General features: G+C 41.8%; 1 protein-coding gene across 1 annotated transcript in view; it reads left to right on the forward strand.

Annotated features, from left to right (window-relative positions):
- The window catches only part of TSPAN7 (tetraspanin 7), a 100,290-nt gene that overhangs the window by 69,995 nt on the left and 13,524 nt on the right, over window positions 1-16,771 (forward strand). Inside the window, exons 3-6 of the mRNA XM_069945836.1 lie at window positions 3,149-3,223; window positions 6,544-6,639; window positions 7,439-7,594; window positions 11,248-11,331. Of these exons, the coding sequence (XP_069801937.1) occupies window positions 3,149-3,223; window positions 6,544-6,639; window positions 7,439-7,594; window positions 11,248-11,331 (411 nt within the window). The remainder of the gene's footprint in view (window positions 1-3,148; window positions 3,224-6,543; window positions 6,640-7,438; window positions 7,595-11,247; window positions 11,332-16,771) is intronic.

Genomic DNA, 16,771 nt, shown 5'->3' on the forward strand with positions numbered 1-16,771 from the left:
ATTAGAAGCTGGGGGTGCAGCAAGTAGCAGGTACAGAGCAATCCTGTGCACTATAGCAGTGTCTTATGTTATACGATGTACACATACACTGCATTTTAAGCTGTGGAGAGTTAGTTGATTAATTTAGGGGGTAAATAATACTGGTAACGTTAAAGGAACCTGACAGCATGGATGCATATGCACTGGTGACGATTGGCCTTGAGCATGCTGGAGTTGCGTTCATCTCTAGTGCTGTCAAATTCCCTTAACCTACTTTAAAGGGGTTGTTCTGCCTTTTTTTGATTATATTTTATATACTCCTGGCCGACCATATAAAACAATAAACATGTTATCCTTACCCGTCCGTGCTCCCAATGTGTCCTCCTCTGGTGTCACTGGTGTCCCCCGCTGACTGCAGAGCCTCCACCTCCGAGACAAAGTCATCTTGGAAGTGAAAACCCACTCAGCCTATCACTGATTGACACAGGAAAGCTTCACGGCAAGTGATTGGCTGAGCAGGCTGTCACTCCCAGCAGTCAGCAGGGTACAGCAGAGGAGGACACGGAGGGAGCAGGGACAGGTAAGGATAACATGTTTATTGTTTTATATGGACGGGCAGCAGTATATTAAAAAAAAAGGATGACCGTCTGACAACACCTTTAAAGCAAAAAAAGAAAGTGTGAAATTGAAAAAAATTAAACATTTTAACCACCTTACACCTCCCTAACATCTACAAAATGAAATAGTATCAGTAGGGCCATATTAATATCAGCTGCTGGGCACTAAACCTGCAGACCCCCCCATCTTCACTCACCAATTAGCATCATGATTTTCTAGTTTCTGAACATCCTATTGATATCTGATCAGTCTTAGGCTGCATTCCCACATATACTTTACGTTACCACATGCAGCCGAAACCAGACCCTCATGCAGTAACCAACAGCCGGTATGGCCAATGATCCTGGTAACAGCACATGACTACTGAGGAGGAAATGAGAGCGGGATTCGGCCACATGCATTTCTCTACATGTAGAAATATTGTCTGAATAGCATTTTTATGTTTTTTAACGGCTTATAACATAAACAAATTTCCACATTGAATCAATGATTAGAGCCGTCTGCATATTGTCTGAAGGAATTCTCACCACAGGATTGGTAGATTGGTAGGCATAGCTCCAGGCATCCAGACATTCCCCATCCCCAGCCCTGAAGGTTCCTGTAAGGACAGGAGGCTTCCCCGAGGCCTCCTGTGCAACAGCTACGGTGGCAAATCAGGCTCAGGATCAGTCCGAGTCTGATCTGCTTTGCCTTTTACAGACACATTGCAGTGCAGATCCGCACTGCAATGCAATATGCTCTGCAGGCAATTACACAGTGTAGTCCCTATGGTGCAACAATAAAATAAAGTTTGAAAAAAAATAATGATCTAACTGCCTGGTCAAACCTTAAAGGGGTTAGCCAGCGAAAATCAACAGGTTTCAGAAAGTTATATAGATTTGTAATTTACTTCTATTTAAAAATCTCCAATCTTCTCTTGCTTATCAGCTGCTGTATGTCCTGCAGGAAATGTCTTCTTTTCAAATTGCCACCATGCTCTCTGCTGACATCTCTGTCCCAGACAGGAACTGTCCAGAGCAGGAGAGGTTGTCTGAGGGGATCTGCTGCTGCTCTGGACAGTTCCTGACTGATGATGATGTGGATACTAAGCAGACACCTGCAAATATATTCCTGTGGGCGCACTGCACTGTAGGATCTGATAGATTGCAGAATCTCATGCAGAATGTTGTGGCTTTGTCTATCCTACTGGCCCAGGGGAACGGCTCCATGGCTTTCCCATCAGGACATCCATGCAGTATAGGAATGGTTTCCTGTATAGAGATGCCAGCTTATCTGGATTTTCCCCAGCATTATTTCTAATGGTATTGTTACTGTAAGAGGATATCTTACTATAGTATGGGTCACTTCTTCTCCCTGCTCAGGGAACTCTGAAGCCGTCATATTCTGGGCTTTTCATATGTGTGTGTCGTGAAGCTCCCAGGAGAAATCTCTTTTTATAGCGCACCAGAACAGCGGGAGCGTTGCCTTTTTTTTCCAGTGATGATAGACCAATTAATTTGTGCAGTTTTTCTCAGCATATTGTGTGGGAGCTGCAGCAGAGAGCCAGCTGTGATGGTTACGTATATGCATGGCGGATCACACAGTAAACTTACCATGGCGAACAGCTGATAAAGTGACTAGTGAGATGCTGCAAAGCTAATAACAAGCCACAACGTTCTGCCATACATGTGGCTGTCTCTATCAATTTCCTATAAACCTGCATGTTTATCTTAAAGGGGTAGTTCACCAAAAAAATGTTGTCTGGTGCCAGAAAGAGCAAGAGATTTGTAATTTACTTCTAATAAAAAAAATCTCAAGTCCTCCAGTACTTATCAGCTGCTGTATTTCCTTCAGGAAGTGGTATTTATTCCAATCTGGAAAGAAGGAGAATTTTTTAATGGGGATTTGCTGCTGCTCTGGACAGTTCCTGACATGGACAGAGGTGGCAACAGAGAGCACTGTGTCAAACTGGAGAAAATATGCCACGTCCTGCAGGGCATGTAGCACCTAATAAGTACTGGAAGACTAGTTGTTGTTTTTTTTAAATAAAAGTAAATTACAAATCTCTGGCACCAGTTGTTTTAAAAGAAAAAAAATAAAAAGGTGAATAACCCCTTTAACAATGAGAAGAAGAGAGGCCAATGCGAGAGACCCCTGGTAGTTGCTCACCTCCTAAAATAAAAAACAAACAAACAATCAATGGATTGGGCATGTTGAAATTCTGAAGGAATAGCAGTACAATGAGTGCTCATCTCACCATCAATAAAACAACTTAGTGGACCTTGTTGTGATATATATACTATATTTATTTATACCATATATATATATATATATATATATATATATATATATATATATATATATATATATATATATATATATATATATATATATATAATATAATTTTTGGTCAATTCAATGAGAAGCAACCAGAAAAAAAAATTATGCTAGCTTGCAGGATTCGGTATGAAGTAGTTTTGCTGGTGGTCCTTATTATTATGACTCATTTGTGGAATTCTTATATCAGTTTCCTTATTCTGATCCTTATTTCAACATCGTTTGTGTCTTGCAGTATGCTATGTTTTTATCCCTGGTTTTCCTGGCTGAATTGATTGCAGGAATCTCAGGATTCGTGTTTCGACATGAGGTAAGTGACAATTATTCTTCCCATCAGGTGCCTGTTTGACCTCCCCACACGCCTTGAAAGGAAGTGCTCCACCTAAAATATAAAAAAAAAAAGTATGACTTCCCTACAGTCTAAAATGATACAGCAGGATTTAACTTGTTACCTTGGTCGGATACCAAAGTCTTCCCACTTTTGGCTTGAATGCTGATTGTTATGGGTAAATTCAAGGCCTAATGGTGGAGATTTAACAAACATGGTGTAAAGTGAAACTGGCTCAGTTGCCCCTAGCAACCAATCAGATTCCACCTTTCATTTTCCAAAGAGTCTGTGAGGAATGAAAAGAGGAATCTGGTTGCTAGGGGAAACGGAGCCAGTTTCACTTTACACCATCCCGACTGCAGGTCCCCTGCTCACTGACAGCCCGCTTAGCCAATCACTGGCGGACAAGGCAGTGATTGGCTGAGTGGGCTGTCGCTAAGTGGGGGACTGGAGCCAGCGCCGGAGGGCATCGTGGGAGCTTAGACAACTAAGCATGGCTGTTTTATTGTTTTTACTATACCAGCAGCACTATATGTTAGGTCTTACAAGGTTATGGACTCCACTCTTGCAGTCAAATTAAAATCTGCTGCGAGAATGGAATACTATAGACTTTAACGGTAATCAGTATCACAGTGGATTTCAGTGGCAAACTCTCAGCGTGAAATTGGCTGCACAAGAAGGTACCCTTAGGGGCCTATTACACGTAGAGATAATGAGCTTAAGTGTAACAGAGACAACGATCAGCCATTGAAATGATCATCGGCTGCTACATGTAATAGCAATGCGCAGCCGACTGCTGATGATTGAACAGACAGTTATTACTTCACCTGTCCACGCTCCCGGTCTTCTCCTGCGCTCTGCATGCGTCCCAGCACCGCATGCTGCAGCTTCAGAGCTCAGCCAATCACTGTCCGGGATGCATTCAGAGCACAAGAAAAGACCGGAAGCGTGGACAGGTAATGTATTAACTTGTTTGGGCAAGGTCTGCACAGTCATCGTTAACGATGTCCGTGCAGCCCTTGCTAAATGATTAGCGGGCCATGTAATAGGCCCTGTAAATGAGCAACGATCTAGCAAATCGGCGCTCATTTACAATATTGATCTTAAGGTGGACTGAAAATAACATACACCATATGTTAGTGTCCCAACTAGAGATGAGCAAATATCAAGCATGCCCTGGTTTGTCCAAACCCGAACGCTCAGCATTTGATTACCGGCTGGAGATGTTGGATGCAGCCAAAGGGAGTCCTGGAAAACATGGATACTACCTATGGCTGTACCCAGGTTTTTCAAGCAGCCTTAGGGTCCTATTACATGGGGCAATTTTTAACGATTAACGACTAACGATAAACGATCGCAAACGAGATTGTTTATCTTTAACCTGAAATCGTTCGCCATATTACACGGAACGATAGTCATTAGATACGATCGTTATTGTGATCGTTTATTCCTTCTGATCTCAGGGAAACAATGGGCAATGTGCTATTACACTGAACGATTAGTGAAAAAGTGCGGAACTTGAACGAACGTGGAATTACAGAGAACGATTAACGATAATTTTAGGTTCAGATCTATATGAACGATCAACGACTTACAAAGATTTTTCGATCATTGCCTGCAATTACACAGAACGATTATCGTTTAAATTCGAATGATTTAACGATTTTTCGCAAGATAATCGTCCAGTATAATAGGGCCTTAGAGCTGCATCCAACTTCTTCAGTCACAGGTAATCGAATGCTGAGTGTTCAGATTTGGACGAATCACAGTGTGCTGGAGACTGGCTCATCTCTTGTCCCAATGTATAAACATGGTCTATAGTCATGTCAGGTTAGAAGTATATATTATATTATTTTGTTCTGCTGTTAGTGACCAGAAGACAATGAAACTTTTCATGACTATAGATAATATTGCAATTTCTACCGCCATGTTATCAGCTTTAACGCTGCTTCACTGAGCAGGTAATTACAGGAAAGCTGGTGATGAATGAGCTAGTTATAGGGAAGCCCTGCTAGAAACTGGACTCTCCCATTGTAATTATTATACATTAGGGAGTTCTGCAGTCTCTGCAATGAATAATCCCTGCACAATCTCAGCTGACAAAGCAGTTCAATACGTAACAAAGAAATGTCTTGTACTGAATAATAAATATGGTATATAGTATCGAGAATTTTTAGTTTACAACCCCCAGCATTCTACTTCTTATATCGTGTGTAGATATCATTCTTCCTCTTGAGAGAAACAACCCTTGTGTCAGAATACATTTGACTTTTATGTATAACAATTAGAGATGAGCGAACCTTGAGCATGCTCGAGTCCATCCGAACCCGAACGTTCGGTATTTGATTGGCTGGGGCTGCTGTACTTGGATAAAGCTCTAAGGTTGTCTGGAAAACATGGATACAGCCAATGACTATATCCATGTTTTCCACATAGCCTTAGGGCTTTATCCAAGTTCAGCAGCCACCGCTAATCAAATGCCGAAAGTTCGGGTTCGGATGGACTCGAGCATGCTAGAGGTTCGCTCATCTCTAATAACAATATAGCAGTATATGGTGTTTTATATATGTATGACAGTATAGAAGTACATGGCGTTTTACATATCAGAAACTGAGAGAGAGAAAGAGAGAGAGAGAGAGAGACTCTTTATGCCGTATAAAATGCACCTAAATTAAGCATATAGCAGTATATGGTATGTGTGTGTGTGTGTGTGTGTGTGTGTGTGTGTATATATATATATATATATATATATATATATATAGTATAGTACTTTATAAATAGAAATATAGCAGTATAAATTATATTATATATCAGAGTATACAGTATTATATATGACCATATAGCTTTATATAGTCTTTTAGTAATTTATTAGTAATGATAATTATGATTATAAAATGTGCAGCACTGTACAGAAAATATATTTATTCCCAAATGTTGTGAAAATATTCTTAAAGTCTGTTTCTTTTCCAATGTCTTAGGAAAAGTAGTAGATGTGCCTGTCTTTTCCTCAGAACTAGGTAATATGACAGATTCCTTGTCATTGAGATAACCTGTGATTACAGGCTCGTATTGGTGCTCCGTGTTATAGGATCAGACAGTGCAGTCCTGTAATAGGTGCTTTGAGATTGCCAAGAATATTAGAGCAAACAATCTCATTAGAGGGAGATATTATATTTTCCTTTTGGTGCTGCGCCATCTAGTGGAAGAGTATATTATGGGCACAACGTTGCTTATTAAAAAAAAATGAAAGACTACTAAAAATCTCATTCTTGTATATTGTTCTGTCTTTACCTTTTATACAGATCAAGGATACTTTTCTTAGAACTTACACCGAAGCGATTCAGAACTACAATGGAAATGATGAAAGAAGTCGCGCAGTTGATGACGTTCAAAAAAGTGTAAGCTGTGTATAACATATGCTGTTTCGTATATATAATTGGAAAGTAAATAAGAACGTATTAGGTAGAAGAAATTGGGAGGTAGAGAGTAGTGTAAAGGGGTAGTTCACCAAAAAATTCTTTTAAATCAACTGGTGCCAGAAAGTTCTAGAGATTTGTATTTTACTTCTATTAAAAGAATCTCAAGTCTTCCAGTACTTATCAGCTGCTGTATGTCCTACAAGAAGCGGTGCGCTCTTTTCACTCTGGACAGCAGGAGAGGTTTTCTATGGGGATTTCCAAATGCCCCAGGTAGTTCCTGACATGGACAGAGGTGGCAGCAGGGAGCACTGTGTCAGACTGGAAAGAATACAAAACTTCCTGCAGGACATTCAGCAGCTGATAAGTAATGGAAGGCTTGAGATTTTTTAATAGAAGTAAATTACAAATCTATGGCACTTGCTGGGACCAGTTGATTTGAAAGAAAAATTTATTGGGTTTAACTACTCCTTTAATGCCATAACCTTACATTGCCTACAATGTGAAATTCATGTAGTGTAATAATGACCCTTTGAAAAGAATGTTTTATGATCCATTTGCCTTCCTGTAGTCATGGTTCTCATCTATTCACAAGAATTTATCAAGGGCAGTCAGAGATAGCATAGTGTATGTGATACTTGTTTCCCCAATGGTTTTATACACATGCTCTAATACACAGTAGAAAGTTGCTCTTAAGATGATGGTAAGTCCCTGCTTATTACAACGGCCACCATTATCCATGCACCTGATGTGTACGTGTCATTTCTCTCCTCCTTTGCAGTTGAGTTGCTGTGGAGTTCAGAGCTACTTAAACTGGACTAACAGCAATTATTTTCACGAACATGGCATCCCCCCCAGCTGCTGCTCCAATATGAGTGACTGCAATCCATCAGATATGCGCAACATGACTATTGCTTCAACAAAAGTGCATCAGAGGGTGAGTACTCATTTTGTATTATGTGCTTCCTCCTGAAGGTCAGGGCTACATTTCAAGGAATTCCAGGAATTATTTTAAAGAAGAAGTCCGGCAGATTATAAAATCCTGCAGGGGGGAAATTGATTACAAGTACTAACTTACCTCCCCGTGCCTGCGGTGAGCAGTGGGACCGGCTTCAGGACCCCCACCAGAAGGCATTTTCCCCCAGTTGTGATGGTGTCAGGACTCGGGGCTGGAGCGGCGTCCCACCCCAGTCACTGAGTGGCTGACTGGCCAGTCCATCATCAGCGGGGTTGTGATGTGTCAGCTCCTGAGATCCTGGGGGTCCTGCAGCCGGCCCTGCCGCTCACTGCGGGTACGGAGAGAGGTAAGTTAGTACTTGTAATAGATTTCCCCCCTGCTGGTGCAGGATTTTATAATCCGCCGGACTTCTCCTTTAACTATCAACCTACAGCTGCAGTCCAGAGGAATTCATTGATCTGCATGCAATCTTATGGACTGCAGCTGTCACTCAATAGATAAAATCAGGCTTTTAGCACTACAGAAAGTCTCAGTGTAGCCCTGGTGGTAAGTATTGAAAATTTTCTCACGATCACCAACAGGAGGACCTCTGTACTAGACAGGCTCATTTTTATCACAGGTGACCCCCTGAAATAATATAATGAAATGCTAATGTATACATATCCCAAAATGGTACTTCTAGAAGCTACAACTTGTCATATTACTGCATCAATGCACAAATTAAAAAAAAAAAAAAAAAAAAAAAGTCACAAGCTCTCCATTGAATTTTTATTACATTTATTTTATTCCTGTTCAGGTGTCATTTTTTTAAAAATATCTTTACCTTATATGTATAGGCCCAGATTTATGAAAGGGTGTAACGGCCAACAGCAACCAATCACAGCTCAGCTTTTAGCCCAGGTGAGCTGTGATTTGTTGCTGTGGGCAGTTTACACCCTATGGTAAATCTGGGCCATAATATATTAGTAAACTCCTGTATGACATAGGGCACATTATTTTGACCAAAGAGCAACCTAACAGCGGGCTTACCTAACAGTAACCTTCAGTGTCCACAGGACTGACTGCAGTGATGGTCAAAGTTAAAAACTATAGAAATTGAAGTTTCCTCCAGTCCTTACACCATAGTGCAGGTGGCTGCTTTATGGACAGGAAATTTTAGTAACCGCTTGGCCACAGTGAATCACTCTGCTCTACTGTAGCACCACCTAAGCTGTGCCTGTAGATGGAGGACCTGTGCTGTCTGCTGTCGGCACAGGTCTCTCTGGTCTCTGGATCCCACCTGTACTCAGCCAATGTCAGTGTTTTGGAAGCATCCAGTGACATGTCACTCCCTCTGTCACTTTCCAAATGGCAGTCAACATAGACTGCAGCATGTCACCTGACAATTCCAAAATACTGATATTGGTGGCCTAAGATCCAGCAGCTGCAGGTCAGTTGGACAGGTAAGTATACATTACAAAAGTTTCCCTGCAGCCCTGGCAGCAGTGGCGTAGCTACCATAGAGGCAGGGTAGGCAGCTGCTATGGGGCCCGTGGATGCACAGGAAGGATAAGAGTCTCCTGTGTCCTTCTGCTTAACCCCTTATGTACTGTAGTGTGTAAGTGACCCAGTGTTCACTTACATGCTGCAACATAAAAAGGGTTAATAAGCGGAAGACAAGGAGATCTCTGCTTCACTGCTCTGATAACCCCTGACTTCTGTTTAGCTGCTGCAATCAAGTAGGACAATGTGCCAGAGGGCAGGGGTTATCAGTGTACAAGCAGTGAAGCAGAGATCTCTTTGTCTTCCTTTTTACCCACTTTTGTAGCTGCCTCTGCCTTTGGTCACAAGAGATTTTAGATTTTGGTCAATATATATATATATATATATATATATATATATATATATATATATATATACACACACACACACACATACATATATTAGAGATGAGCGAGTAGTGAAATATTCGACTTTCGAGAATTCGAATCGAATAGGCACCGATATTCGACTATTCGAACGAGTATTCGATCCCATTGTAGTCTATGGGGAAAAAAAATTTGCGGCGCTTGGAAATCAAAATTCGACCACTTTGAGGTCACCAAGTCCCCCATGAAACCTCCCTAAACAATGCAAACACCTCCGGAATGACACTGGGACATTAGGGGGAGCATGCCTGGGTGCACCCCAAAATCACAGTATAATGCCACTCTCCGCAGTTGCGAAGGAAAAATATTTGCGAACGCTTTACAAACATTTATGGCAATGTTCCCAGATTTCGTCCGTTTTTCTTGCGCAGTGTTACATACGTGATTCCAATGTGCGTCCGCAGAGCGTCATGTTATTCGCGCGAATCACGCGTAATGCTCTACGAACGTTACTGGAACAGTATGTATGATGTGCCTTTTTCTGGGCTACTGGAACAGTATGTATCACGTGCCTCTTACTGGGCTACTGAAACAGTATATATCAGGTGCCCTTAGTGGGCTACTGGAGCAATATGTACTGGAACAATGTGTATCACGTGCCATTTACTGGGCTACTGGAACAGTATGTATGACGTGCCCTTTTCTGGGCTACTGAAACAATATGTATCACGTGCCTCTTACTGGGCTACTGGAACAGTATGTATCACGTGCCTCTTACTGGGCTACTGAAACAGTATATATCAGGTGCCCTTAGTGGGCTACTGGAACAATATGTATAACGTGCCCTTAGTGGTGTTAAACAGGGACACTATAAGTCACTTGTACACACAGGGTCCTGGAATAAATACACCTGCTGCTGCTGCTGTTATATCATCTATTTCTTAGCACTGAGAAGTGCTTTGGATTCAGAGATAACTTTTTCGCTTGATCTTAGCCCTGAAAAGGACTTTTGGGTTCAGTAGTAAGCCTGCCTAATTAAAACACTACTAAAACCTCTCTCTCCCTGCTGCAAGATCTCTCCCTGGCTAGTTTGAAAGCTCATCTGCGGTCGAGAGGCGTGAGCCAAGTATTTAAGATTCAAGGTCATGTGGTTCAGCTATCCAATGAGGGTAGACGCCGTTTTCGCGCTGCGTGCATACTCCCAGGGTCCCTCACGGCCTCCCTGCATGGTCATTGGTTTAAAAAAACTTGATTGAATTCAAATCTTTTGAATACCGCAATATTCGATCGAATACCTACTCAATCGAATCGTATTCGCTCATCTCTAATAAATATATATATATATATATATATATATATATACAGTTTATATATTTGGGGCCCCATGAATCCTAGCTACACCCCTGCCCGACAGGATGCCCAGTTAGCAGTTTTTTCCCTGACAACAATTTAAAAAGACAATGTATTTCTTTTTACTTCCACCTTTTATAGTGAGTTTACACAGACAGATTTATCTGACAGATTATTGAAGCCAAAGCCAGGAATGGATTTGAAAATAGGAGAAATCTCAGTCTTTCCATTATAACCTGTTCTCTGTTTATAGTCTGTTCCTGGTTTAATAATCCTCAATGATCTGTCAGATAAATCTGTCTGTGTAAACACACCCTAAGTCACCTTCACTTACGAGGTTAATAGCCTTTACATTTCGAGCCTTCTGTGGAGTCTTTACCATATAGTGTTTCTACATGTTTATGCTTATTTTTAATTACTTTCTTGTACTTTCAGGGCTGCTATGAACTGGTCACTGATTTCATGGAAATTAATATGGGAATCATAGCCGGCGTGGCTTTTGGAATAGCATTTTCACAGGTAGGAACAATCGATTTCACTGTAAACTAGCAGGACCAATTTTATAATCTGTGACAGGGACCCCTTTCAGTTCAGGTCCCCTCATATAGGGCAGAAGTACCTTTTAAGCCTCCACCCACTCGAGTGCATGAGTGGGCGAGCGCTGCTTCCAAAAAACTAAATCTCTGTAATTATTATCAAGGTTTTCTGAACATTTAATAGGATGCAAAAGTAGTCGAGGATATGAAAACTCATATGCAAAAAGTGTGGTTTATTTATAGTGATAAGTACCTATGTACTCCATATTAGACATCGGTCCAGATCATAGTCAGACATGATAGCAAAGCAAGAGATTAGCAGATAATTGTGTTCCATGGCAGGATACTTCTACACCCTTGGGCTGTGTGCTCACGTGCAGCTTCTACTGCACTTTTCTTATCTGGTGGGAAAAATGGACTACTGAAAAAATAAATTAGTAATTATTAGTAGTACTTCAGTAGTGTGTGGCAATGATAGTTAGGCTGCAATGACAAACAGCCACATTTCTTTAAAGGGGTTGGCCACTTTATAGTAAAATTGTTCAGTGGACAGTATAAGTAGGTGTACTCACTTCACTTACTGACAGCAGCTCCCTGTGTACCTGATAGAGCTAAAATCATTCAAGTGATTCTGTCCATAAGATGGCCGACATGGAGGAACATGTGACCATGCCCCGCCCCCAAGTGTCCAACACTGAGCCTGTAATTGGGTGATTGTGGACACATGTGCATGAGTCACATGCTCCTCTATGTTGGCCATCTTATGGACAGAATCTCCACAGAGCAGGGCAGCCCAGCCTGGAGGAGTGGAGTTTGATTTTTAGCTCTATGAGGTACACAGGGAGCTGCTGTCAGTAAGGCATGTCAGCCCTCTGCACCAGAAAATTAGAGAGGTGCTAGGGGAAGGCGCTTCTCTACTTCCCCTAACTGGGCAGAAAACACTATACAGGTCACAAAACCACATATATGTGTGTGTGTTTGGCCTGTAGCGGCTCAGTACTTGTACCACACTGATGCTGCAATGTGTTGGCCTCATGTAATGGCAGCCATTTACCTCATGGAATAAAGAGTCTGGAACCAACCTGAGTGTGCATCATCCTAAAGGACACTAACAGAACATGGAGATATCTGGCCACAGGACCTGTGTATAACTCCAGAGGGATTGTGTGAGGCTGGGACTGCACAGAGTCCCTGTTATTACCACACCATGGAGAGTGGTCTGAAGCCCCCTCAGAGTCTGGATGTCACCTCCAAACTTTCATAGACCTGGAGACACTACAGGGAAGAATTTACTCTGTATATGGATCTTTCCATGACCCCCAGTGATGAGAAGAGGAAAGTAAAGCTGAGGGGAAAAGGCAGAGGAATAGCCCAGACCTTACTCTCAGAGAGCCTGGCCCTAGCCGACATTGTGCAGGTATTGAGACTGTGAGGAGATAGAAGTTCTTCTCAAGGAATCAGAGGGTTAAGGAATATGTGGACAGCTATATGTGACAGAGCTGAGGAGACTGGCTGCATCATGTGGCATTAGGGATAATCTCATCCGAGACAGAATTGTGTGTGGAATAAGAGATACTCACCTCAGAGAAGATTACAGAGAGAGGAAATGCTGGTCTCACAGAGAAGCATGCAAATCCCCAGGGCTGCTTGCTGACAAGTCATGATGGAGGGCCCTAGTGATGATACAGCACATGGACTAACTGTGAAAGGGCATGCAAGGTTCTCTGCGAGCGCAGTCCATTGCAAATACAGTGGTAAAAGAGATGAGGGCAACAAAGTGATGTGTCCAGTATATGGGGAAACCTGCAGAAATAATTTCTTAGCTCCGTCTAGACTAAAACTGGGTAAACAGCACATAAAAGTCCACAGTGTGATAGAGGACTCACATAGTGACCGTGCAGAGGACATTACATGAGAATATCATTGCAGTCACACAGCCAGTAGTCTATGATGCAAAACAGCCTTTTTACTACCTTTTTGTTGGATGAACAAAGAGCCCATTAGATTTCAGCGGGATTGTGGCTCAAGCTGTAGTGTAATTCCATGTGCTCTCCTATATAAGCTGGTTTCCATTGAGCCCACAGGCAAGGTACCGATGATGTGCAACAAAAGGCTTCTGAAACCTATGGGGACATACAAGCTTCAATTACAAAACCCATGTAATAAAAAGAGTTACAGAGTTGAGTTTATTGCTCTGAATCATATGGCATTACTGGAAGAAAAAAAAACTACTATCTCATAACATTAGGGCTGTTGAGTGTTGACGTTTCCCAGAATATACAAAATCATAGAAAACAGGCAGAGTGCAATGTGGACATTAAAGGGGTTATCCAGCAAAAATCTTTTTCTTTCAAATCAGCTTTCAAAAAGTTTTATATAGCTTTGTAATTTACTTCTATTTAAAAATCTCCAGTCTTTCCATATTTATCAGCTGCTGTATGTCCTGCAGGAAGTGGTGTTTTCTTCTCAGTCTGTCACAGCGCTCTCTGCTGACATCTCCTGTCGAGACAGGAACTGTCCAGAGCAGGAGAGGTTTTCTATGGGGATTTGCTGCTGCTCTGGACAGTTCCTTTCTCGGACAGTGATGTCAACACAGAACACTGGAAGACTGGAAGTACTGGAAGACTTGAGATTTTTAAATAGAAGTAAATTACAAATCCATATAACTTCATTTGAAAGATAAAGATTTTAGCTGGATGACCCCTTTAACCTCTTAAGGACACATGACGTACCCGTATGTCATGCGCCCATAAGAGGTGTTCAGAGCGGGGTCGCGCGGCGACCCCGCTCTGAACCGCCGCGGTTCCGGGTGCCCCTTGTAGCCCGGGACCATGGGTATTAGCGGGCACGGTCCGATCGCCGTGCCCGCTAATACAGTAATCAGATGCAGCTGTCAAAGATAACAGCTGCATCCGATTACCGGACGCAGCGTCATCCCTGGTGTCTAGTGGAGGAGATCGCTCCTCCGGGACAACGCGATCTCTGTTACTGCTGCCGGCCGGGAACCGCTCCAAGATGGCGCCGTCCCCGGCTCGGCACTCGTTTGTTTTCGGCTGCAGCAGCTGAAAGCAAACGAGTGCCGATCTCATTGATCTTTGCTGTATAACTATACAGCAAAGATCTCAATGAGAGATCAAAGTGTATATACTAGAAGTCCCCTAGGGGGGCTTCTAGTATATGTGTAAAAAAAATAAAAAAAGTTTTGTTAATAGTAAAAAGCCCCCTCCCCTAATAAAAGTCTGAATCAGGTTTTAAATAAAAGTAAATAAATAAATAAACATGTTAGCTATCGCCGCGTGCGTAATCGCTCGAACTATTAATTAATCACATTATCTCGCACGGTAAATGGCGTAAGCGCAAAAAAATCCCAAAGTGCAAAATTGCGCATTTTTGGTCGCATTAAATTCAGAAAAAAATGTAATAAAAAGTGAACAAAAAGTTGCATATGCGCAATCAAGGTACCGATAGAAAGTAAACATCATGGCGCAAAAAAATGACACCTGACACAGCCCCATAGACCAAAGGATAAAAGCGTTATAAGCCTGGGAATGGAGCGATTTTAAGGCACATATATTTGTTAACAATGGTTTGAATTTTTTACAGGCCATCACGTAATATAAAAGTTATACATGTTATATATCATTTTAATCGTAACGACTTGTGGAACATATATAACAAGTCAGTTTTACCCCAGGGCGAATGGCGTAAAAACACATTCCCCCCAAAAAAAGAAATGCGTTTTTTTTTTTTTTTTTTTCAATTTCACCACACTTTGATTTTTTCTGGTTTCGCAGTATACTTTATGCAAAAATTTAGCCTGTCATTGCAAAGTACAATTAGTGACGCAAAAAATAAGGGCTCATGTGGGTCTCTAGGTGGAAATATGCAAGTGCCATGGCCTTTTAAACACAAGGAGGAAAAAAACGAAAATGCAAAAACGAAAATTGGCCCCGTCCTTAAAGGGTTAAGCAGGGTATGCATCATTTGTGCAATAATTCCTGCGCACTTTATACCCTTCTGCACAAAAAATCTCCAGTCTATAGGCTGCTCAATATGTTTTGCGTAAAATAAAAAAATCACACATGAAAAATCTGTCCAAAAAAGGAGCTAATATAAACCTCGGCCAAACCACACCCCCTCCGAGTGAAACATTTAAAAAATGGCGCAGGTGGTGTAAAATGCTCAAAAATAGCACAAACTGTACATTGATACATGATGCCGGGCAGGGAAACACTCCACTACAGGGTTTCCCTATTCATAGCATTCGAAAAAATGGGACTTGGGAATAAGCCCTTATGGTGGCCCTGCCATATTTAAACAGGTATAAATTGCCTGTAGGAACACTTTTAGTTTTCTCTGTATTAGATATGTTTCTGTAAATGAAGGGACAATGAGATGTATTAGCAGGCAGGTCTGTCTATAATTTGATTTTGCTTATTACTATTCATTTGAGTGGCCGCTAATGGAATATAAAAGCTTTAGGTATGTAATTGCATTTAACCAATAAGTCACAGCTGTCCACTTTACCTTAATAAATGAATTCCATATAGATCCGTGCCGCTATGCTTTACTTCCGTACAGAAGCTGCAGTTTGTATGCAATGATCTGTAAATCCCAATGCACTTAAGTCTCGCAGAGGGGCGTATTATTATTATTGGACTTTTATGGATCTTGTAAGTTTAAATCTAGTTCTAATATTGACCCGTGTGATGCTTATCAAAGCAGTAATGACGGCCTAATTGTAAAAGGGGCAGGCCGTGAAAATATTACCTGCCACTTTTTTTTCCCCTTTAAGACCCTATTACACAAAGCGATTATCGTCCGTATTTGGCCGATTATCAGCCATTACAGTTGATAATCGCTTTGTGTAATAAATGGCACAATGTCGGCGGATTTTTGTCTTTCAACAGGTTGAAAGAGAAACAACTTTAATAGCAACGATCTGCTGCCGTTGGTCAATTGCTCTATTAGGACTTTGCAGACCTATGTAAAACATGACTCTTAAAGAGATTGTCCAGTTATATTTCCCCACCTGATCTTCTATCAGGTATTGAGAGATGGAGATGAGCGCAACTTGAGCATGCTCGAGTACGATCTTTTGACATTTGAATACCGGTGGCTGAAGAAGTTTGAAGCAGCCCTAGGGACACCTGAAAAACATGGATACAGCCTATGGGCATGTTCATACTGCGTAAAAGACGGGCCATTCCGTGACCCGGCCCTGAAAAGAGCATCTGTGCACACCTGCATCAGAACTCCTCACCGCCGCAGCTGCTTGCTCCATAGTGTGCACTGACAGAGCTTTCTGCGGCCACTATTCAATGAATAGCGGCCGCAGAAAACTGACATGTCCGGTTTTTATGGCTCCACTAGGGGTCCCGGTTGGACTGTATACTATGTGTATGCACTCCGACAGGGATTCT

Source organism: Dendropsophus ebraccatus, chromosome 11 (assembly GCF_027789765.1).
Source record: "Dendropsophus ebraccatus isolate aDenEbr1 chromosome 11, aDenEbr1.pat, whole genome shotgun sequence".
In the NCBI taxonomy this organism is placed as follows: Eukaryota; Metazoa; Chordata; class Amphibia; order Anura; family Hylidae; genus Dendropsophus; species Dendropsophus ebraccatus.